This window comes from Sinohyriopsis cumingii, chromosome 10 (genome assembly GCF_028554795.1).
Source record: "Sinohyriopsis cumingii isolate HCF-2022 chromosome 10, ASM2855479v2, whole genome shotgun sequence".
Lineage (NCBI taxonomy): Eukaryota > Metazoa > Mollusca > Bivalvia > Unionida > Unionidae > Sinohyriopsis > Sinohyriopsis cumingii.
Genome location: NC_142970.1, coordinates 77,501,778 through 77,528,565, shown reverse-complemented (window position 1 = coordinate 77,528,565; position 26,788 = coordinate 77,501,778). Strand labels below are relative to the sequence as shown.

Genomic DNA, 26,788 nt, shown 5'->3' with positions numbered 1-26,788 from the left:
CTTAATTTGATATGAATCTGGTCTTCAATCCAGTATTTACTGGAAAAGACCAAGCTAAAGGTCAAGCGTATTTAATTAGCATGTATATTACCTCTGCATAGCCATGTGGCACAGTGACAATGGATCTCATAATTACAACCAAAACGATTTATTTATTCAGGTTTTAATTGCCAATGGAATATAATAGTGACAACTGACAGGTAACTGAACAATAAAGATTATTTTCTTATTTTTCTCTCTCTCTCTCTCTCTCTCTCTCTCTCTCTCTCTCATAATAACAACAGATTTTTCTTGAGTTGAGCAGAATGAGACCGATTTTGTACATTAGTTTTGTACCTTAGGTTGTCGAGTGTCGTGTGTTCCACAGGCCTTGTCAGGTATGATCCCTTTATTTTTCGTACATGGTAATTACCACAAAATGATAATTATTTATTTTACATATAATTTTTCGTACACTGAAATTAATAATTATTTTTCGTGTACCAAAAATAACATGAAATACGGCACTCACTAGTACAAATCTACCAAGTTGTTTGAATATGGTGTTAACAGTGCCTAAGGCACAAACCTAAACCTAGTTAAATAATTTATCCAAGGCAAGCTAGACAGAAGGACGAGAGTAACATTATATGACTACACACTAGAATTAAATGACTCTGCAGCCAAAAGCAAATGAAAAACTGACCTAGTTAAATAATTTATCCAAGGCAAGCTAGACAGATAGACAAGAGTAACATTATATGACTACACACTAGAATTAAATGACCCTGCAGCCAAAAGTACATGAAAAACTGACCCAGTTAAATAATTTATCCAAGGCAAGCTAGACAGATAGACAAGAGTAACATTATATGAATACACACTAGAATTAAATGACCCTGCATATAAAACTATGATTAGGCTACAAGTTTTCACAACCTAATTGATGGATATCATGTAATACTATGATAAGGCTTCAAGTTTTCATAACCTAATCGATGGATATCATGTAATACTATGATTAGGCTACAAGTTTTCACAACCTAATTGATGGATATCATGTAATACTATGATAAGGCTTCAAGTTTTCACAACCTAATTATAGGACGCCATGTAATACTATGATGGGGCCCCGAGTGGTATAGTGGTCTAAAGCGCTGTCTGTTATGGATCACTGCCAGTTCACCTCCCTCTGCGTGGGTTCAAGTCTCGGATTCGGCTAATGTGGGTATGTGAGAAAACTTGCCAGTAGTTTCTTGTGGGTCTGTGATTCTTTCTGGGGTTTTCCTGGGTTCTTCTTCCACCATTAATACTGGCCGCCATGTATAGCCTATCGTGTGCTGAAAAATGGCATTAAACCCTACAGCAACAACAACCTAATTTCAGGATGCCATATAATACTATGATGAGGCTACAAGTTTTCACAACCTTAACTGCAGGATGCCATGTAATACTACGGCGAATCAAGTTTTCACAACCTAATTGCAGGACACCATGTAATACTATGATGAAGCAACAAATTTTCACAACCAAAGCCCAAATATAAAAATGTGTATTTCCTAGTGACTGGTATTAAAATTAGGAAATGCATGTTGTTTTTTTAAACAAGATAAATAGTTAATAATTACTTTTCTTACCATGGGGTGACTGGAAACACATATATTGAGGGGGGGGGGGGTCTAATTGCAGGACACCATGTTCCTTATATATACTAACCTCCCCTCAAACTTGTGCTTGAGAAAATCAAAAAGTGCTTTCTGCATCATATCTGTTACTTCATATCCTTTAAGTGAAGGTCCTATTAAAACGACTGGGCGCATGGAAGGCACAACTTCATAAGGAGGTATATTTTCTGACTGAAAAAGATATTAAGAAATTAAGAAATTTATTAAACAACATATTTTTTTAAATAATTATAATATTTGAACATCACTGGCAAGCTGTTGATCCTGTATAAAATAAATTAAGTATAATTTAATCACGACACCTAGTGTCAAAAGCTGTGGGTATACAATTGTGACATTCTTATTACTTCAACAGATATATGCAGTTGAATTACAATGATTGTGTATTTTGAAATCTAAGTGTATTTTATGTGTATCAATGTATTTTATTTTGCAGCAATTTTCTGGAAAATTTGCATTCCTGCATTATATGTATAAGATCCAAGAAGAGGAGAATTTTTTAGATACCTTTTTAAAGAATGGCTTTCTTTTCTCTTTAGCTGTGGCTGTGGTGCTGGTAGGCGTGGTGCTAGTTTTGCTTGTTTTGGATCCAGAGTTCCCCAAACTGTCACTATCCTCAACACTGTCCATGCCATTTTCCTGTTCAATCCCTAAAAAGATTTTTTTTTTTTAAATGGTCCAAGTGGGCATGAGATTGCAGACCTGACTGCAAAATGCCTAATGGTCAAATGCGATACCAATTGGCCAAGAAATCTGTCAGTAGGAGGCTTAACATAGAAATTGAGTTCGATGATGTTCATTGCAAATGTTAAGAAAACAACCATTTAAACCTTTGTTCATTTTTTGCACTTTCATCTATACCTGATGGTACATTAGTCCTAAAATGTAAGACCTCCACCCTACTATTCATGTTTTGGGGGTCAAGATCTTAGTGCCTAAATAACGGTACTGTGTAGTGTGTTCCAATGTCGACTAACATATGAATGAGAAGTCAAATTTGCAGGAATAACACACACTTGGCAGCCCATATTAACACTTTTGTACAAAAATTAAAGTCATAATATTTTAGTTAGACTTTACTTACTCTTATTTCTTTTTTCTAATAAATTCAAATTCTCACACAAACAAAACTAGACGTGTTTTCAAGTTCCATTGGCCTACAATTCAGTTGGCTGAAATGCAATGGAAGATGCGAATGTCAAAATTGGTTCAAATGATGATAAGTACCTTGAACAAAATGAAGCTATCTAAAACATTTCTTCAATATTAATATAGTTTTATTTGTTTTGTTAAAGAAATATACTAAATTTAATCCAATTTTGGTATTACTGGCTTCCATTGTATCTCAGCCATAGGAACTTGAATACATCTCCATTTGCAATTTGTGGGGCCCCAAGTGGCCAAGTGGTCTAAAGCACACTCCATTACAGATCACTTCCATCTCACCTCCGTCTGCATGGGTTCGAGTCTCGGATTTGGCTAATGTGGGAATGTGAGAAAGCTTGCCAGTAGCTTCTCGTGGGTCAGTGCTTCTTTCCGTTTGTTTTTTCTGGGTTCTTCCTCCACCATTAATACTGGCCGCCATGTATAGCCTATTGTGTGCTGAAAAATGGCATTAAACCCTACAACAACAACCATTTGCAATTTGTAGAAAAGCACTGATATAGGCTGCCTATTATGTGACTTCTCGTTCCAATGTTAGATGACATAGGAACATGTTACACAATGCCATTATTTAGTCAGTAAGACCTCAACCTCCAAAACATAAATATCATGGTTGATGGTTGTCTTACACTGTAGGACTAATGGTACAGTCACATCATCGGTCAATTATATGGTAAGGTCTTGATGCCAGAATGCTTCCTGCAAAATTTGGTTAAATTCTGTTGAGCATTATTTTCAAAAATAACCATCAAAATACTTTTTAATTTTATGTTTTCATTACAGCATTTGATGATGAATCCTCTAAATAAATATGAAATGCCATCAAGCTTGTACACTGTATATCCAATTTGGTCAAGCTTGTACACTGTATATCCAATTTGGTCAAGCTTGTACACTGTATATCAATTTGGTCAAGCTTGTACACTGTATATCAAATAATGTCAAGCTTGTATACTGTATATCAAATAATGTCAAGCTTGTACACTGTACATCAAATTTGGTCAAGCTTGTACAATGTACATCAAATTTGGTCAAGCTTGTACACTGTACATCAAATTTGGTCAAGCTTGTACACTGTATATCCAATTTGGTCAAGCTCGTACACTGAATATCCAATTTGGTCAAGCTTGTACACTGTATATCAAATAATGTCAAGCTTGTACACTGTATAACAAATAATGTCAAGCTTGTACACTGTATATCAAATATGGTCAAATTTTGTTAAAATCTGCTTAAGTTTGTTATCTATTTTTAGTAACAGCAGCCATATTGGATGGCATATCAATAACATTTTTAATAAACTTGAAAGCTCTTCTCATAAAGATGTTATCTGTCAAACTGGGTCAAATTCTGCCAAGTAGTTTTGAGAAGATGTTTATATGTTTATCTATTTCTAGAAATGAAACATGGATGGATGGATGGATTACAAATATACATGTAGTTGTTAAAATGTTGACGAGGTCAGAAATATCTTATGCACGATCACCACACTAATACTGCATAAATTATTTAGTTTGAATGTACTCTTTTGAGATCTTGATGATATAATCCTTATAAGTGCCGGTCTTACGCCAATTACAATGATTTGGCCCAATCAACCCCTGTCCCTTAGTAATTTAAAAAAAAAATATCTAAAGAGAGAAAGTGATTTTAAAGTGATGGAAGAAAATTCTAAGTTCAATATCATATAAAACTTGTTTAACCCTTTCATCATTATGGACTGGTTTACCAGTCCAAGGGAAGTAAGTCTGTCAACCCTACAAATTGCTTCGTTAGTCATAGTACCTGACTACATAAACTTTGGGATACCTCTATTAACTTCCTACTTGTAATGGAGATATTATATTTTGATTATCTCTTTAGTTTAGCTTGAATATAACTTGAAATAATGAGGATGGCAATTTTTAAGCATGATTTCCGAATGGTTAATTCCTATTCGAAATGGGAGATTTCAAAAGCAAGATGAGAGGGAAGTGTCTGATTTGATTTATCAGAATATTCAGCAGCTGTGACCTAATACAGACGATTGCAAATAAGAGAAAACATCTGGAGAGGCAATGGAATGTGCTTGTGAGTGATGGTGATGACAATGAAGACGATTTAGAAGGATTTGAACCAGAGGAAGCGAAAGCTCCATGTGTTTTTATTCTGGACAAAAATCTTAAAACCAAAGGATTTATTTCAGTTTTCTGGGAGAGTTTTGATCCACCAGAGTGTTAGATGGCTCCAGAAAAGATCTCAAATACTTTCAAATCTTTTATTCAGATGAAGTTTTTGAAAATCTAACAATGTAAATAATTAATTGTTGTGCTTTTTTTCTGCTGTGTTACCTGTTTGCACCCTTTATTTTGAAAGTTAAAATAGATATGCAAAGTTTAGTGAATTAGTCATGCAATTTAATTTGTAACCTTTATTTTCAAACCTAATCCAGCCAGATATCTTTAAAATTTGCAAAGTTTTGTTATATCAAAATCCACAAGTCATTTTGCTTTACAACTCCAAAATTACTTAGTGTTGAGGATTCTGTATCTACAAAGTTGATTGGTAATGGAAAGGTTACAAGTTTATTCCCAAATGTTGTGCTCACAGAAGGTCCTGTGTGTAAAACCAGGGGGCCATGCCAAAATGATCCAAAACAGGCACCCCATTTGCTACGGCCATCAAAATCTGGCAAGAAGCACAGTCAATCATTGCAAAATCAAAATAGGAGTAAATCTCATGATAAATTTTCTTACTGGACATGTTGATGATAAAAGCCTATTTACAAAGTCTGATCAAAATCAGATCAGAAATACAGCCCCTGCAGTGGTAACAACCTCAGCCAATCAAATGCATGATCCTCCAGTGGTAATAATCTCAGCCAATCAGATGCATGATCCTCCAGTGGTAACAATCTCAGTCAATCAGATGCATGATCCTCCAGTGGTAACAACCTCAGCCAATCAGATGCATGATCTCCAGTGGTAACAGCCTCAGCCAATCAGATGCATGATCCTCCAGTGGTAACAATCTCAGCCAATCAGATGCATGATCCTCCAGTGGTAACAATCTCAGCCAATTAGATGCATGATCCTCCAGTAGTAACAATCCCAGGCAATCAGATGCATGATCCTCCAGTGGTAACAACCTCAGCCAATCAGATGCATGATCCTCAAGTGGTAACAATCTCAGCCAATCAGATGCATGATCCTCCAGTGGTAACAACCTCAGCCAATCAGATGCATGATCCTCCAGTGGTAACAATCTCAGCCAATCAAATGCAAGATATGAGGATCTTGCTCATGATGTAACAAATCCAAGAGCTTGATTAAATAAGGTTATAAAGTTTAATGAGAAGTGCCACTCTTGTATTTGTAATAAGCTCAGCAGATCAGATGCAAAATTACCTCATTAATATTTCTTAACTCATTATAAAATTTGCATGAGATCTTGATGATACAGGCACATATTCCAAGTTTTACAAAATTCAAATCAGAAATAATGCTTCCAGCATGGTAACAAGCAATAGCTGATGGGTGGAAGGCACATATTCCAAGTTTTACAAAATTCAAATCAGAAATAATGCTTCCAGCATGGTAACAAGCAATAGCTGATGGATGGACAGTAACTGGACTTAGTGCCATACCAAATGCACAATTTGGATGCAAAAATTGGGAGTTGTAGTTTGGGGTGAATGAACTGTCTTCAAACTGAACCTCATTTTAAAAACTTACCTGGTGTAGGTGGTGTAGAACCTCTAGATGTGGAACGTAATAAGCTCTCCACAGGGATGTTTGAGGAAGACCCTTTCCTACAGTAATTAAAAAAGAAAACATTAATGGAAAATTAATATGCCATACTGCAATTTAAATTTGTTAAATTTAAATTAAATTTAATTTGTTTCTGGGGTTCATAACAAGATTAACTTAAGATGCCAATGAAATTTTTACCCCACAATTTTCCCAACATCTTTGAAAATATCCAACTGATGTTGTGACTGTGTGATGATGGAAGCCAGTTTCATATTAGGAGCTGAAGCAGTCACATTTGCTAAAAGATTGGTGCCATTTTCATTTAGGATAAATCAGATGCCATTAGAAAACTTTTGATGAAAACAATACGCCAGTATAACCAATCTCTTCATGTCAATTTGTGACGAGATTGTAAATATCTTCATTGTGGCAGCCATATTGGATGTCTGTGAGATACCAAGAAGTAATATGACTTTCCATTTTGGAAAACAGCTACAAGAAGATCTGCAGGATAGCTGCCATAGCAATAACAGAATTTTCAAGCTGGTTACTATGGCACCTATACTGATGTCTTACTGGAACCATTTTCATTCAGGATCAACTAGACATCATACAAAGTCTTCTGGTGAGAACCCCATGTAAATTTAAGAGAAATAGCAAGAACAAGATTTTCAATAGGCTACTGTGGCAGACATACAGGATGTCCAAGCAGCCCCATTCTGATTTAGGGGCCCTGGGTGGATAAGTGGTTTAAGGCATTTGCCTTTACCAATCATTGACATCTTACCACTGTCTGCATGGGTTTTAATTTTGTACTTGACCAATGTGGCTATGTGAGAAAGATTGCTTGTCACTTCTCATAGTTAAGTGGTTCTTCCCAGGGTCTTCCTGGATTCTTCTTCCACCAGATATACTGTCTGTAATGTAAAGCTTATCATAAGCTCAAAAATGGGCTTAAACTTAAAAAACTAGACCTATTTCCATTTAAGATAAACTAGAACTTAGGAAGTATATGTGTGTGTAATGTTTCATGCATCCTTCAAGTAGTTTAGGAAGAGTAATCACAAATGTATATTAACCAATGGACAGACAAGAGACATTGCCATCAGTGGCCTATCACATAAGCTGCCAATAAGGTGCAACTGAAAATTGAATTTCGAAACATGAGGAAAAATAATCTCTGAGCTAAACAGGGCTCATAACTGTCAAATCTGTCAGAATAAGTTGAGATCAAATTTGACCAAGTTCATTGTTAATGGAAACCTTCTTACCAAATATTGTTGCAATCATGAAATCCTTCAAGCATTAATTGAACAGAACAAAATTCTTGACAGGTGGGATACAAGTTGACATGACGAATGAACACGAGTTATACAATAAATCCACTCCACAGAATTAAGTTAGGGACCCAACAAGACAGTATTTGTGAGACTTGTTTGAACAAATGCCTGTTTTGTCCCAACCCCAAAATCTGTTTCTCAGGGGCCAAGTCTCTGCGAGATAATGACAGATCCATTTGGGAAATATCAGCTACATATCTCATTTGTCTTTTCATACCCAATAAAAGCATATAATTCTAAAGTGGGGATCCTCTACAATTGTCAAATTATGAAAAATAGGCAAGTGTTTTCTGCAAAATACGTAACTGTGTAAATCCACACAAAACTGAATTAATCTGCCTTGAAAAATGAGGGAGCATGCAAAAATTGTGCACATGAGCCAATCGTCAATAATATACCTTAATTGGATCAAGCAAGTGATTGATTTCAATTAAGCATTAAGATGCATTCATTGATTATCTAATTAAAAGCATTTTACTGACTGTGCATGATGAGGTTGTGCAATGGTGGCTGCATTGTTTATGGTCTGGTTTGTTGGTTTTAACAGCACTTTTAACACACCAATGGCTATATCATGCTATGGCAACTAAGAGCCGTTGCCAAGCGTTCATCATGCTATGGCAACTAAGAGCTGTTGCCAAGCGTACACCATAGCAGCAGAGCCAGCTTGGTTTTGAACCCACAACCCTTGGTCCTTTAGTCCAACATTCAACCTACTGTTATTACCTTGGTTCTTGGTATTCAGTGGTTATGTCTATGTTATAACATGCAGTCTCAATGCATATAACCGAGTTACATCACCAAGCAATCTCAATGCATATAACCGAGTTACCTCACCAAGCCATCTCAATGCATACAATAGAGTGCCATTGTCATGCAGACTCAATGCATATAATCGAGTTACATCACCAAGCCATCTCAATGCATATAACAGAGTGCCATCACTATACAATCTCACTGCATACAATAGAGTGCCATTATCATGCAGACTCAATGCATACAACAGAGTGCAATTATCATGCAATCTCATTGCATAAAATAGAGTGCCATTATCAAGCAGACTCAATGCATACAATAGAGTGCAATTATCATGCAATCTCACTGCATAAAATAGAGTACCATTATCAAGCGGACTCAATGCATACAACAGAGTGCCATTATCATGCGATCTCATTGCATAAAATAGAGTGCCATTCTCAAGCGGACTCAATGCATACAACAGAGTGCAATTATCATGCAATCTCACTGCATAAAATAGAGTACCATTATCATGCAGACTCAATGCATACAATAGTGATATTATCATGCAAACTCAATGCATACAATAGAGTGCCATTATCATGCAACCTCATTGCATATAACAGAGTGCCATCACCATACAATCTCACTGCATAAATAGAGTGCCATTATCATGCAGACTCAATGCATACAATAGAGTGCCATTAACATGCAGACTCAATGCATGCAATAGAGTTCCATTATCATGCTGACTGAATGCATACAACAGAGTGCCATCATCATGCTGACTGAATGCATAAAATAGAGTGCCATCATCAAGCAGACTCAATGCATACAATAGAGTGCCATTATCATGCAATCTCACTGCATAAAATAGAGTGCCATTATCAAGCGGACTCAATGCATACAACAGAGTGCCATTATCATGCTGACTCAATGCATACAATAGAGTGCCATTATCATGCTGACTCAATGCATACAACAGAGTGCCATTATCATGCTGACTCATTGCATACAACAGAGTGCCATTATCATGCTGACCCAATGCATAAAATAGAGTGTCATTATTATAACACATAACTGCTGCTGATGTGCCAGAAATAAAGATAAACTAAGATTTTTCTTTATTCTAAATTACTCATGCATTCATGCATTATATTCATGTTTGTTAGAAAACAATGTTATGGCATCAGCACACTCATAAAGCTATACTCATTTTTAAGTTGAGTCCAACTGCAAACTCAACCAACTCAAATCTGCTATCACATAATGCTCTGGCAGATCTTTGTCAATGCAATTTGTTAGAAGTAAACACTAGAACAGACAAAGAGAGTGATCCCCCAACATGCCCATGTACTCACAGCGTGCATATTGTGATGTCATCTCAAACTTACACAAACAGCATTATACTTGTGTATATACAGTATTTGACAGTCTATTTATATATGCATACAATTGTGATACATGTCATATAGAAGAAAATAAACATGAAACCTACTGTGATACAATACTGCTTCCAATACCCAGTGTTAAATAATGTGCCAGCAGAGTTGGATCTATGTTGTTATCATTCAGGAATATGTAATATATGGGGATAAATATTGTAAAAATTTAACTAAAATACACAAGTAAATATGGTACAAATGCAACTAAAACAGATCCAGTAGAATTTTAAAAGCCTTAACATACCAAATGTTTAGGAAATTAATTCACGATATTGATTGAAGGATGTAGTATATCAATTAATGAGATTGCATAAATGAAAGATGTAGCAAAAAAATTCTTGAGATTACATGAATGAAAGATGCAAATCAATTCTTGAGATTGCATAAAGGAAAGATGTAGCAAATCAATTCTTGAGATTGCATAAAGGAAAGATGTAGCAAATCAATTCTTGAGATTGCATGCATGAAAGATGTAGCAAATCAATTCTTGCGATTGCATGAATGAAGGATGTAGCAAATCAATTCTTGAGATTGCATGAATGAAAGAGGTAGCAAATCAATTCTTGAGATTACATAAATGAAAGATGTAGCAAATCAATTCTTGAGATTGCATGAATGAAAGATGTAGCAAATCAATTCTTGAGATTGCATAAAGGAAAGATGTAGCAAATCAATTCTTGAGATTGCATAAAGGAAAGATGTAGCAAATCAATTCTTGAGATTGCATGAATGAAAGATGTAGCAAATCAATTCTTAAGATTGCATAAATGAAAGATGTAGCAAATCAATTCACGATTGCATAAATGAAAGATGCAACAAATCAATTCTTGAGACTGCATGAATGAAAGATGTAGCAAATCAATTCAAGAGATTGCATGAATGAAAGATGTAACAACTCAATTCCTGAGATTGCATGAATGAAGGATGTAGCCAATCAATTCAAGAGATTGTATGAATGAAAGATGCTGCAAATCAATTCACGAGATTGCATGAATGAAGGTTGTACCAAATCAATTTGAGATCACACAAGTGAAGGATGTAGCAAATCAATTCAAGAGATCACATGAGTTAAAGGACAAAACAAACCATTTCAAATCATTTCAAGAGATTGTATGTATGAAGAATGTAGCAAATCAATTCAGGAGATCACGAGTTAAAGAAAACCCAGCCTGAAATTTCCACCTGAAATAAAAAATCTACCTAAGGTTTCCATCTAAAAAAAGCACTGCCTAAAATGTCTACATAAATATCATCCAATAAAAAATCTGCTTCAGATTTCTATTAAACTGCCTAATGATTCTTAGACATTACTGGGAATCAATGATAATGTTCACAATAATTTTTAAAATGGATCATAATTTTTATTTTGACAGACATTATCAAATAAGATTTAGGTTTTTCTTGTTCTTTCTTGCATACAAAACCTAATCCATGATGTCATGACTTATGTCCTTTACATTTCACTGAAAGTTATGTGAAATTTCACAAATATTTCGATCAAAACTTTCAATGAAATTTTGGCAAGATTTCACTAAAATTTCACTGAAATATCTGTGAGATTTCTAAAACATTCTGACCAAAACTTTCACCAAAATTCTGGTGAGGTTTTACAAAAATTTTGGCAAGATCACTAACATTTCATTGAATGTTTTGTGAGAGATTACTAAAACTTTGGTGAGATTTCACTAAAAAATTTATCATTATATAGTATTTTAATGAAGTTTCAGTAGTTTTTCAGACATTTCAAATAAATAATGGATATGAATTAAACATGGCTTTATTAACCAAGGTGATATTTCAGCGAACATGAAACAAAAGTATACAGATGTCGTAATTATATGACATACTAAGCACGAGATATTGGAGTTAATAATACCAATACTAATAATAATACTAATAATAATACTAATAATAATACTAATAATAATAAAAAAGACTTTATTTAGAGAAGGTAACTCAAACCTTGATGCCTTCTATCTGTTATGTACAATTTACAGAGGAGCCTCATTAATCTGGACTCTTTTTATCTGGAAACCTCACTATACAGACATAATTCAATGGAAACATGCATGTACAAGCACATGCTATAATAATGTAAAATAAACCCAAGTCAATAGATGTATTCATTAATTTTTTTCAACCATTATTGAATACACAGTACATATACAGGTAGCATATACATGTACATGTATACGGTATGACGACATCATAAAATAAAAATGTGCATGATTCAATTATCTGGAAAACTCGTTAATCCAGACATATTCACGAGGATCATCTGTATACAGTATCTACAACATTATGTGAAAAATCTGGCTTGACACTAAATAATTAAGTAATTTTAAAATTCAAAGTAAAAGGCCTGAAACATATGCACAGGCATCTGTGAACATATAAGCATATGTAAAATATAAAATATTATCCTGCATTGAAAAATTCAACTGTGAAAATGATGCAGATCTACAGAAAAGCATCCATTTGAGACATTCATTGTGAAATGAAGAAATGCTAGGAGCATGCCTTATGTCAATGTTGTCCTGCAGACTTGATTTTTGATTAATGTACAAACTATGATGCTGTTGTGGTCTCTTGAATCAGTCCTTGTTCCGTAAGCAGCTATGACAAACGTTTATCATGATATAATTACTCTTATTTTACACTGAATTCTAACACAACTAGAATATTTTGATAAAATACACAATGATACCAGTACCACTCATGATACAGAAGGATGATTCTACTTGTGGGCCAAGAAAACTCCACAAAGATATGACTATCTTTGATAGACATGGGTATCTGGCAACAATATCAACAATACCCACCAGTGATCTATATGTTGTCCCTCCTTAAATTCTCGAAGTTAATCAGTTTGGAGTTATATAACTTCGAAATCATCCTGGTTCAATTCCTTGTTCTATTTAGCATGTCAGCCGCTACTGTAAAGCTCTTTATGGCGCAAAAAGACAAATGCTAGTCCTGGTGTTCAGTTTTCATACAAATTGACCAATTATGTTCCCATCGACTTTGTATTCAAGCTATTCTCATTGCCACACATTTTTCTAATGCTTATTCAAACTCGTATCCCGCTCAAAAATTTGAATCACCATGTTTAGCAAGCATGCTCATTCCCGTCAGTTTCCGTTAAGTGATGATTCATTGGACAAGTACAAATTTTTGATCCAAGCAGAAAGCTCTTTATGGCAATCTTCTGATAAATAATATATGGAACAAATACTTATTAAAAAGCTCTCTGCAGAATGGGACAGGATAGTAGAGCATTAAAAATAAAATAAAAAAGCATTTTTGGAGACAATATTAAAAATGGGTCCATATCAAGGAAAATGAGATCCTGCTTTAAAATGGAAAACAAGAAAACAATCTTGTTTGAGGTCAGTTAAAGTTTAAGGACAATTAAAGTTTGAGGGCAGTTAAAGTTTGAGGGCAGTTAAATCCAAATGAAGTTCAAACAAAAATACAACAACAACAAAAAAATTGAAAAATAAATAAAACAAGGAAAGATGTGGAAAGAAGTTATTGTTCCCAAAATGAACAATAAAATTACAGCTATCAGAAACAGGAAATAGAATTGTTGCTGAAAATCATTTAAATTGTACAAGAAACAAAATATACATTTTATTATATCTTATTGATATTTTTTACTGAAATGTCAGTGATATTACAATCACAAAATATCACTATATTTTCAGAATTTTTGACAAACTCTCAGTGAAATTTCAATCACAAATTCTCAATGATATTTTCAGAAATGTTGGCCAAGTCAGTGATATTTCAATAAACTAAATTTCACTGATATTTTCAGAAATGTTAGTAAAATCTCCTAAAATACCATAATTTTAGTGAAAAGAGGACATTTGAGCAAACGTCAAAAGATTTTCACTGTGATTTCAGTCACATTTTCAATAGGGTATGATTTTTGTAGAGCATATTAGGAATCAAAACAATTGTTTTTCAGAGTAAACATCAGATCAAGTCCAAAATCCACATTGCACAAAGATTCTTCTATGCTTGTAGTTCTTTTGATAAAGTTCAAAATTATGCCTAACATTTCTGCTAAAATCAGTCCAAGTCCAAAATCCATCTTAAAGTAGGAAAATGAACTGGACAATCAGAACTTTTCCATCTAACAGTTATCCTTTAGGAGGAATATAAGAAACAGTACGCTTAACTATTAGACGGATTCAGTCCGTCACCTTAACCATATTCCTAGTCCGCCTAAAGTCCATCTGAAATTTGTTTTTTTTAGGTGGATACCCCTGAATCCACCTAAAATCCAGGCGGAATCTACGTAAACATTTCGTATGGGAATGAAGTTTAATCATAAATTTTCTATCATATGCTCAAGCTAAGATGACGCTAATGTTTATATCTGGCAAATGAGAAAAAAAGCAAATTACATACGCTGGATTACTTTTCGTTCGGCTACCACTCTGCACTTGTCTACTGCTTTCTAGTTTGGCAGGGCTTGGAATAAAGCCTACATCACATCCTTCCTTCACCAGACGCCCTATCCACCAGTCATTACTGAATTTCTGTAACACATGGAAAATAAACTCAAACTCAAAACAGTTCGTTGTACAAAACAGCTTTTACCTGACAGTGTATAAGGTATCAAAGTACATGTAATTTACAGAATTAATATTGGGGCCCCAAGTGGCAGAGTGGTCTAAAGCACTATCCATTATGGATCACTGCCATCTCACCTCTGTCTGCGTGGGTTCGAGTCTAGGATTCGGGTATGTGGGTATGTGAGATAGCTTGCCAGTAGCTTCTCGTGGGTCGGTGGTTCTTCCCGTGGTTTTCCCGGGTTCTTCCTCCACCATTAATACTGGCCGCCATGAATAGCCTATGGTGTGCTGAAATATGGCGTTAAACCCCACAACAACAACAACAGAATTAATATCAATACTCTATCTAAATAACAAAAAGAAATATTAGAAGACATGTCAAATAATAATGAATAAACAACATTAATATTAATATATTATCATAAACAAAATCTCTTGGGAGCAAGTTTGGCCTTTTAAAGCTCAGTGAAAAACTATAAATCAGACTGTCTGCACTGAATTAATTTCCATAGGATCAATAATATTCTGAGAACCTGTTGAGGTGAAAATGATATCCATATTTTCACAAGAGCAAAGGTTTTGGATGCAAATATATGAATTCATCCTCAACAAAGATGGTAGTTTTTTATCATCCAGTGTTTTTCTTTCCCCAAATAATATAATATGTATGTTTTGTTTTATTCCAAAAAAATAGTAGTTTCCACCTTATCATTCAGGGAAAATGCTCTGTTATTACTACCAGTGCTTTCTCCAGGCTGTGACCCTGCACCTTTAAGACAGAGTAAAATTTTAATGAGTGTAGGTACACATGGGTGGAGAATCATAAAAACTGCATGGAACATAACTGTGTATTTCATCAGTCAGGTCTACCAGGTCAACAAGCTTCTCACTAATCAAGATTATCTAAAGCGTTGACAGAGCATTAAGCAGGTGAATCAAATATAAATAATTAAAGAACACCTGCATTTTTCTTTACACTGAATACTGAAGTCAGTAATGGTGTGACACAAATGGGTGAAATGAATTTTCAGGAATTTATGATAAGACCATTTCTACCACGTAACTGCTAAGTGTTCAAACTATCTGATATTCTTCAGCAACAGATTTTCAAATTAGCCACTGTGATGGACATATTGGATGTCAGATGAGCACCATTTTCATTTAAGGTTGTGGGACATGCTAGAAAAAAATATCATCACACTTGTAATTATCTAAGACAAGCACCAAGAGTGGCAATCTGGCCAATCAAGATTGTGGGATATGCTAGAAAATAAAATAATTATACTTCTGATCATCTGATACAAACACCAGGAGTGATAATTTGGCCAATCAAGCTGCAGGGATTTGCTAGAAAATACAATCATTATACCTCTAATCATCTGATACAAACACAAGGAGTGGCAAAATCTGGAAAGTCAAGTTTTGAAGTCATTTAAAAGGTTTTCCTCTTTTAAAACAACTGCCCTCTTTGAAGGTTGTTCAGTGCAATTTGTCAGTTTTAAAGTCCTTAATACAGAGATATTTTGTATCAATTTTGGTCAAACTGTATAGAGAAGTGTTTGAGAAAAAGTTATCTATAATAATTACTATAATTTTTATTATTATTATTATTATTATTTCATATTTGGCCCTTCAATCTGTATAAACTGCCAATGATTTGACAAGGTAAGTCATGCAAAATTAGCAGTACCTCCTTAATGTGCAGAAAATCCTTCACCCCGAAAGACACCGCTTGCCCTGGTACAGGGCAGTCATCTTCATATGTTCCGTCATACGATACATTTGTCCTTACTGAAAAGGCCACTGGCTTTGTCTGTGGATAAAAAAAAAACAACAAACATTAGTACTCCCTTATCTGTTTCTGAAGTACATGTGCCAAAGTGTGAACTGCATAGACCCAGCTATCTTATCTGTTTCTAAAATACATGTGCCATGGTGTGAACTGCATAGATCACTATTTGCCATTATATAAAATATCTGCAGATGTGGGTCTTTCCAACTATGTTGTTTATTCTACAATAGAAAACTGATTTTATCGATAATAATTATCAAGATTGTTTAGAAGAACACTGATTATATGGACAATAACTTTTCTATAATAGAACACTGATTATATGGGCAAAGATTATGGAGACTGTTCTACAGCAGAACACTGATTATATGGAAAAAGATTATGGAGATTTCAACAACAGAACACTGATTCTATAGACAAAAATTCTTGAGACTTTGTTCTACAACAGAACACTGGTTATATGGACAATGATTATGGAATGTTCTATTATAGAACACTCATTATTTGGACAATATTTTGGACTGCTCTAACAGAACACTGATTAGACAAAGATTATGGAGACTGTTCCATAATAGAACACTGATTATATCAACAAAGATTATTGCTAATGTTCTACAATACAACACAAATTATATGGACAATAATTATGGAGACTGTTCTACAGTAGGACACTGGTTATACAAACAATGATTATGGAGACTTTGATCTACAACAGAAGATTGATTAGAAGGACAATAATTATGGAAATGGTTTGTTCTACAATAGATCACAGATTTATAAGGACAATAATTATGGAGACGGTTTGTTCTATAACAGAACACTAATTATATGGTCAATAATTATGGAGACAGTTTGTTCTACAATAGAACACTGATTACACTGGTCAACAGTGAAATCATTACTGACTTGAAAAGGCCCTAATCTGTAGTATTTTGGTGTGCCGAACACGAATATAACCGTGAAAAATTTGTATTGGCTCTCGTTTTGAAGATATTCATATACCTCATTTTCTATGTTTCACTGTGTAAATTTCTCCAGTAGGACTGCAGCAACATCCGGAATAATGATGTAACATTGCATAATACCATCATGCTCACATCATCCACAGTTGATTGCATCATTTTCTGATGCAACGCAATACTAATGCCATGCGGCTGCTGAAGTAAGTTGACGTCAGCAGTGTACTATACATGTGTAGGCCTATTATACTAATGCCAGGCGGCTGCTGAAGCTGACGTAAGCAGTGTACTATATAAAACCCAATCAGATAGGTTCAGCATTTAAAATATTTTAGACGTTGTGCGAGACAGTTCAAGCTACTGTTACATAAAACTTATTATTTTATCCATTTACGTACAATAAAGAACAGTAATGCCTCGAAAGTGTGTTAATACCGCGGACAATTTTTGCTATATTTGTGGGGAAGTGACATTTGCCAACCAGAAGAAAAGTATCAATTCTCAAGTGAAGAAGGCATATCATCTTTACTTCGGATGCAAGGTTGGTGACCAAGACAAGCCTTGGGCTCCGCATATATGCTGTGCTACATGTACAACACAGCTTTCACAGTGGTTGAATTGCAAAAGGTCATCAATGCCGTTTGCAGTCCCAATGGTGTGGAGAGAGCCAAGCAACCACCTAAATGACTGTTACTTCTGCTTGGTTCCTCCTCTTTCCGGCGGAATAACGAAGCGAAAGAAGTCGAGAATAGTCTACCCAAACATTCCGTCTGCATTGAGACCAGTTCCACATGGTGAGGGACTTCCTATTCCAGAACCTCCAGCAGAATATTCTCTTGATTCATCTGACGAAGACAAAGGTGAGTCGACCTGTTCTTCTCCTGGTCCATCAGCATGCAGTGATCCAGATTTTCACTGTGGTGCATCATCAACCCCACACAGAATAACACAGGAAGAACTAAATGACCTGATTCGTGATTTGGACTTATCAAAGAACAAGGCAGAATTGCTAGGATCAAGACTCCAACAATGGAATCTTCTAGAAGAAGATGTCACAATTACTGCATATCGAAAGCGCCACCAGCAATTGGAGCCTTTCTTCAGAAAGGAAAGTAATCTGATATTCTGTTCCGATATTGAGGGCCTCATGAATGCTTTAAAAATCACTCATGACCCACAAGAATGGAGACTATTTGTGGACTCTTCGAAACTGAGTCTCAAGGCTGTGCTTTTGCACAATGGAAACATTCTTCCATCTATTCCAGTAGCGTATGCTGTCCACATGAAAGAGACATACGATAACTTAAGGCAGCTACTGAATTCCATTGAGTATAACAAGTACAGCTGGCACCTCTGTGGTGATTTGAAGGTAGTTGCCCTTTTAATGGGACTGCAGCAAGGATATACAAAATACATGTGTTTCTTATGCGAGTGGGATAGCCGAGCAAGGGAAATGCACTACATGAGGAAGGAATGGACTCACAGGCAGAATGTAGCCATTGGAGAGAAGAATATCCAACACCCAGCTCTGGTTGAGGCTCAGAAAATCTTGCTACCACCCCTTCACATCAAACTAGGTTTGATGAAGAACTTCGTGAAAGCCATTGACCGGACTTTGCCAGCATTCCGATACCTGCATGAAAAATTCCCTCGACTCAGCGAAGCAAAGATTAAAGAGGGAGTTTTTGTGGGTCCTCAGATTCGAGAGCTTTTCAAAGATGACCGGTTCAACAACTTGCTGGAAGGTGACGCGAAACAAGCATGGAATGCTTTTCGCCTAGTTTCTACAAACTTCCTCGGAAATGTTAGGGCAGAAAACTATAAGGAACTAGTAGAAGACATGTTGATGAAGTATAAGAAACTTGGCTGCAATATGTCTCTAAAGATTCACTTCCTTCATTCCCATTTGGATTTCTTTCCTAGCAACTGTGGTATTGTTAGTGATGAACACGGCGAACGTTTTCATCAAGATATCGCAACAATGGAACAAAGATAGCAGGGAAAATGGTCCACTACAATGCTGGCTGACTACTGCTGGACACTCCTCAGAGATGTTCCCGAACAGCTGTACAAGAGACAGGCGAAGAAATCTAAGATGTAGTCAATGACTTGATTTTTTATAGGTAGGCTATTACAGTTGACCTTTTACTATTGGAATGCATTTCGTTATGTAAACATTAATTTCTTGCAGATTACAAAAAAACTAGAGCCAATTTTGCAATTTGACTGTCATATTCGTGTTCAGCACATAAAAATTGATAAGAATTGACTAATTTTATTTCAGTAACATGACTTTTGTAAAAATTTGTTGTCCAGTGTTATATGGACAATGAGTATGGAGACAGTTTGTTCTACAATAGAACACTGATTATATGGACAATGAGTATGGAGACAGTTTGTTCTACAATAGAACACTGATTATATGGACAATGAGTATGGATACAGTTTGTTCTACAATAGAACACTGATTATATGGACAATGAGTATGGAGACAGTTTGTTCTACAATAGAACACTGATTATATGGACAATGAGTATGGAGACAGTTTGTTCTACAATAGAACACTGATTATATGGACAATGAGTATGGAGACAGTTTGTTCTACAATAGAACACTGATTATATGGACAATGAGTATGGATACAGTTTGTTCTACAATAGAACACTGATTATATGGACAATGAGTATGGAGACAGTTTGTTCTACAATAGAACACTGATTATATGGACAATGAGTATGGATACAGTTTGTTCTACAATAGAACACTGATTATATAGACAATGAGTATGGATAGAGTTTGTTCTAAAATAGAACACTGATTACATAGACAATGAGTATGCATACTGTTCAAGTATACTATCTTGCCCATGTTACCCAAAATTTTAATCCCTGTTTTATTAACGACAAATATCCAGAAGAAAAAAATTCTAGGCAAAATCAATCTCATTATCAACATTCTACTGTACTTGTACATCACAGCAAAATAGTATCAACCCTGATATGCCGTGTGTGTGTGTGTGTGTGTGTGTGCGTGTGTGTGCTAATGGACTTGCATTTGTCACTCCTACTGTTTGTACCATGGGTAACTGTTTCGAACAAGAACAACAACCTCTATTAAAAGGCTAAGTATTATTTCATTTTAAAGAAATTATTTCGATTATTGTTAATGGATGGTTTCTAAGAGCTTTTGGACATATTATTGACTATATCACGCTGAAAAAATGTGAACAAGTACTTTTCCCAAGGAAACACTTTAGCACCTGACTCAGGTTATCATGAACCTGCAAACCTTGGATTACGGGACAATGCACTACAAACGAAGTTCAGGCGGATCCCATTATATGTACATTATCTGAGTAAAGGTAAAAATGGTATATGATACACCCACCCATGTTTAATAGTCCTCAGTGAAGGCACTAGAAGGGCATGGATTTTTCTGGGGATTATTAAATAACCTTAGACATTTGGTATATGTGGTCTTGAATTAAACCATTTTTATTGGACTAACCATGACCCTGACATCCGACCTCAGAACCTAGTTTCATATTACCCAAAATGCTAGCCATCCAAACCAGTAGTACAGTACTAACATAGCTTTAATAAGTTTGACTTCTTGGTTAGACATTATAATGAAGCATTTACTAAGCTATCTTCAAAGGAAAGGAACATATTCCACAACAAAAGCTTTGGTGCAAAGCCCCCATTGTTCTTTGAGTCATGATCACCTTGACCTTTGCCATTTTTCCCCGCAATCAAACAGTAAATAGTGTCTAGTGATCTGTTGTTTTATGACTGGAAGTTATCTGTAGAGATTTAGCTTGCATGAAATATGTTACTGTGTTCTTAAGACAGATCGCCATGATCCCATGTTTTGTCCCACATTCATGCAATTGTGTCCTTGGCCAGTATTTTCTGCAAGTCTCATAACTGTGCAAACCCATCTCCATATTTAATAAATCTCCCCATCCCTTTGAAAATGAGCAAGCACATGAAAATTGCAAAATGAATTTTTGTCTTTAACTTAACAAATTCTTAAACATTCATTATTAGTAACCAAGCTCAATCTGATCATGTAAGCGCTTGATTTCAATAAAAAACAAAACAAAGTGCTCACTAAGTGATCTTTTTAAATGAGTAATGAGATGCTTTCATTGCTTATCTAGTTATTATAAGCATTTTTAAGCATTTTACTAACTGAATTGGGCAAGGTTCTACAATGTCAAGCATACAGTTGCCAGCATTCTTTGGTTGTTGTTGTTGTTGTAGGGTTTAACGCCATTTTCAGCACAAGATAGGCTATACATGGCAGCCAGTATAATTGGTGGAGGAAGAACCCTGGAAAACCCAGGGAAGAACCACCGACCCACGAGAAGCTACTGGCAGGCTTTCTCACGTACCAACGTTAGCCGAGGCTGGACTTGAACTCACGCAGACAGAGGTGAGATGGCAGTGATCCGTAACGGCGAGCGCTTTTGACCACTCGGCCACTCGGGGCCCCTCATTCTTTGGTAAAGTCTCTTCTCTTACATGCAGTTCTAATGCAAGCAACATTATTGTATCATTATCATTACACAAGATTATTTACACAGACATTATCAACTCAGATCACCACTGATATGGGTCCATTCATAGTTACTGATTGAATATAAAAAATTTACTTAAAAACTGAAAATCACCCATATGAAAATACCAACAGAGAAATATACAGTGAGGTATTCCCACTTTGTTTCAAAATCCTGGATATATCACTGCTTGGTGTCAGGGTTAACCAGTGGCCTATTAATTGAAATCTAAATCCCATTGTTAAGCTCAGTCCTTGAGTCAATGTCCTCAATGTAATAAGGATCTTAATAGTTTTAGATTTGACTCTGGACCAATATACACATACCTATGTTATGCATCAGGTAAGTAATATGGGCACCTGGTCCTACATACCTCTTCCTATGCTATGCATCAAGGAAGTAATGCAGACACCTGGGCCAACATACCCATCCTTATGCTATGCATCAAGGAAGTAATGCAGACACCTGGGCCAACATACCCAACCTGATGCTACGCATCAAGGAAGTAATGCAGACACCTGGGCCAACATACCCATCCCCATGTTATGCATCAATGAAGTAATGCAGACACCTGGGCCAACGCTATGCATCCCAATGCTATGCATCAAAGACTTAATGCAGACACATGGGTCAACATACCCATCCCTGTGCTATGCATCAAGGAAGTAATGCAGACACCTGGGCCAACATACCTCTCCCTATGTTATGCATCAAAGACGTAATGCAGGCACCTGGGCCAACATACCCATCCCTATGTAATGCATCAAGGAAGTAATGCAGACACCTGGGCCAACATACCTCTCCCCATGTTATGCATCAAAGACGTAAAGCAGGCACCTGGGCCAACATACCCATCCCTATGCTATGCATCAAGGAAGTAATGCAGACACCTGGGTCAACATACCCATCCCTATGCTATGCATCAAAGACGTAATGCAGACACCTGGGCCAACATCCTGATGCTATGCATCAAGGAAGTAATGCAGGCACCTGGGCCAACATACCCATCCCTATGTTATGCATCAAGAAAGTAATGCAGGCACCTGGGCCAACATACACATCCCTATGCTATGCATCAAAGACGTAATGCAGACACCTGGGCCAACAAACCAATCACTATGTTATGCATCAAAGACGTAATGCAGACACCTGGGTCAACAAACCCATCCCTATGCTATGCATCAAGGAAGTAATGCAGACACCTGGGCCAACATACCCATCCCTATGCTATGCATCAAAGACGTAATGCAGGCAACTGGGCCAACATACACATCCCTATGTTATGCATCAAGGAAGTAATGCAGGCACCTGGGCCAACATACCCATCCCTATGTAATGCATCAAGGAAGTAATGCAGGCACCTGGGCCAACATACCCATTCCTATGTTATGCATCAAGGAAGTAATGCAGGCACCTGGGCCAACATACCCATCCCTATGTTATGCATCAAGGAAGTAATGCAGGCACCTGGGCCAACATACCCATCCCTATGTTATGCATCAAAGACGTAATGCAGACACCTGGGTCAACAAACCCATCCCTATGCTATGCATCAAGGAAGTAATGCAGACACCTGGGCCAACAAACCCATCCCTATGCTATGCATCAAAGACGTAATGCAGACACCTGGGCCAACATACCCATCCCCCTGTTATGCATCAAGGAAGTAATGCAGACACCTGGGCCAACATACCCATCCCTATGTAATGCATCAAGGAATTAATGCAGACACCTGGGCCAACATACCCATCCCTATGTTATGCATCAAGGAAGTAATGCAGGCACCTGGGCCAACATACCCATCCCTATGCTATGCATCAAAGACATAATGCAGACACCTGGGCCAACATACCCATCCTGATGCTATGCATCAAAGAAGTAATGCAGACACCTGGGCCAACATACCCATCCCCATGTTATGCATCAAGGAAGTAATGCAGACACCTGGGCCAACATACCCATCCCTATGTTATGCATCAAGGAAGTAATGCAGGCACCTGGGCCAACATACCCATCCCTATGCTATGCATCAAAGACGTAATGCAGACACCTGGGCCAACATACCCATCCTGATGCTATGCATCAAAGAAGTAATGCAGACACCTGGGCCAACATACCCATCCCTATGTAATGCATCAAGGAATTAATGCAGACACCTGGGCCAACATACCCATCCCTATGTTATGCATCAAGGAAGTAATGCAGGCACCTGGGCCAACATACCCATCCCTATGCTATGCATCAAAGACGTAATGCAGACACCTGGGCCAACATACCCATCCTGATGCTATGCATCAAAGAAGTAATGCAGACACCTGGGCCAACATACCCATCCCCATGTTATGCATCAAGGAAGTAATGCAGACACCTGGGCCAACATACCCATCCCTATGTTATGCATCAAAGACGTAATGCAGGCACCTGGGCCAACATACCCATCCCTATGTTATGCATCAAAGACGTAATGCAGACACCTGGGTCAACAAACCCATCCCTATGCTATGCATCAAGGAAGTAATGCAGACACCTGGGCCAACATACCCATCCCTATGTAATGCATCAAGGAATTAATGCAGACACCTGGGCCAACATACCCATCCCTATGTTATGCATCAAGGAAGTAATGCAGGCACCTGGGCCAACATACCCATCCCTATGCTATGCATCAAAGACGTAATGCAGACACCTGGGGCAACATACCCATCCTGATGCTATGCATCAAAGAAGTAATGCAGACACCTGGGCCAACATACCCATCTCCATGTTATGCATCAAGGAAGTAATGCAGACACCTGGGCCAACATACCCATCCCTATGTTATGCATCAAAGACGTAATGCAGGCACCTGGGCCAACATACCCATCCCTATGTAATGCATCAAGGAATTAATGCAGACACCTGGGCCAACATACCCATCCCTATGTTATGCATCAATGAAGTAATGCAGACACCTGGGCCAACATACCCATCCCTATACTATGCATCAAAGACATAATGCAGACACCTGGGCCAACATACCCATCCCAATGCTATGTATCAAGGAAGTAATGCAGGCACCTGGGCCAACATATCCATCCTTATGCTATGCATCAAGGAAGTAATGCAGGCACCTGGGTCAACATACCCATCCTTATGCTATGCATCAAAGACGTAATGCAGACACCTGGGCCAACATACCCATTCCCATGTTATGCATCAAGGAAGTAATGCAGACACCTGGGCCAACATACCCATCCCTATGTAATGCATCAAGGAAGTAATGCAGGCACCTGGGCCAACATACCCATCCCTATGTTATGCATCAAAGACATAATGCAGACACCTGGGTCAACAAACCCATCCCTATGCTATGCATCAAGGAAGTAATGCAGACACCTGGGCCAACATACCCATCCCCATGTTATGCATCAAGGAAGTAATGCAGACACCTGGGCCAACATACCCATCCCCATGTTATGCATCAAGGAAGTAATGCAGACACCTGGGCCAACATACCCATCCCTATGTTATGCATCAAAGACGTAATGCAGGCACCTGGGCCAACATACCCATCCCTATGTAATGCATCAAGGAATTAATGCAGACACCTGGGCCAACATACCCATCCCTATGTAATGCATCAAGGAAGTAATGCAGGCACCTGGGCCAACATACCCATCCCTATGTTATGCATCAAAGACGTAATGCAGACACCTGGGTCAACAAACCCATCCCTAGGCTATGCATCAAGGAAGTAATGCAGACACCTGGGCCAACATACCCATCCCTATGCTATGCATCAAAGACGTAATGCAGACACCTGGGCCAACATACCCATCCCCCTGTTATGCATCAAGGAAGTAATGCAGACACCTGGGCCAACATACCCATCCCTATGTTATGCATCAAAGACATAATGCAGGTACCTGGGCCAACATACCCATCCCTATGTAATGCATCAAGGAATTAATGCAGACACCTGGGCCAACATACCCATCCCTATGTTATGCATCAAGGAAGTAATGCAGACACCTGGGCCAACATACCCATCCCTATGTTATGCATCAAAGACATAATGCAGGCACCTGGGCCAACATACCCATCCCTATGTAATGCATCAAGGAATTAATGCAGACACCTGGGCCAACATACCCATCCCAATGCTATGCATCAAAGACGTAATGCAGACACCTGGGTCAACATACCATCCCTATGCTATACATCAAGGAAGTAATGCAGACACCTGGGCCAACATATACATCCCTATCTTATGCATCAAGGAAGTAATGCAGACACCTGGGCCAACATACCCATCCCGATGCTATGCATCAAAGACGTAATGCAGACACCTGGGTCAACATACCCATCCCTATGCTATGCATCAAGGAAGTAATGCAGACACCTGGGCCAACATACCTCTCCCCATGTTATGCATCAAAGACATAATGCAGACACCTGGGCCAACATACCCATCCCAATGCTATGTATCAAGGAAGTAATGCAGGCACCTGGGCCAACATATCCATCCTTATGCTATGCATCAAGGAAGTAATGCAGGCACCTGGGTCAACATACCCATCCCTAAGCTATGCATCAAAGATGTAATGCAGGCACCTGGGCCAACATACCCATCCCTATGTTATGCATCAAGGAAGTAATGCAGGCACCTGGGCCAACATACCCATCCCTATGTAATGCATCAAGGAAGTAATGCAGGCACCTGGGCCAACATACCCATCCCGATGCTATGCATCAAAGACGTAATGCAGACACCTGGGTCAACAAACCCATCCCTATGCTATGCATCAAGGAAGTAATGCAGACACCTG

The 26,788-nt window shown here is 37.5% G+C and overlaps 1 protein-coding gene and 1 long non-coding RNA gene across 7 annotated transcripts in view; both read right to left on the bottom strand.

The window, feature by feature from the left end:
- The window catches only part of LOC149790423 (uncharacterized), a 460,980-nt gene that overhangs the window by 296,712 nt on the left and 137,480 nt on the right, over nucleotides 1-26,788 (bottom strand). The gene's annotated exons all lie outside the window — the stretch shown is intronic.
- The window catches only part of LOC149790424 (voltage-dependent L-type calcium channel subunit beta-1-like), a 185,574-nt gene that overhangs the window by 25,715 nt on the left and 133,071 nt on the right, over nucleotides 1-26,788 (bottom strand). For all 5 annotated transcript variants that reach the window (XR_016423840.1, XM_089972479.1, XM_089972477.1 and 2 more), the window contains 5 exons: nucleotides 16,359-16,481; nucleotides 14,502-14,632; nucleotides 6,542-6,618; nucleotides 2,172-2,314; nucleotides 1,696-1,835 (listed from right to left, as the gene is read on the bottom strand). Coding sequence is in view for 4 of the 5 variants with exons in the window: in XM_089972479.1 (XP_089828605.1) it covers nucleotides 1,696-1,835; nucleotides 2,172-2,314; nucleotides 6,542-6,618; nucleotides 14,502-14,632; nucleotides 16,359-16,481 (614 nt within the window). In the remaining variant the exon portion in view is untranslated. The remainder of the gene's footprint in view (nucleotides 1-1,695; nucleotides 1,836-2,171; nucleotides 2,315-6,541; nucleotides 6,619-14,501; nucleotides 14,633-16,358; nucleotides 16,482-26,788) is intronic.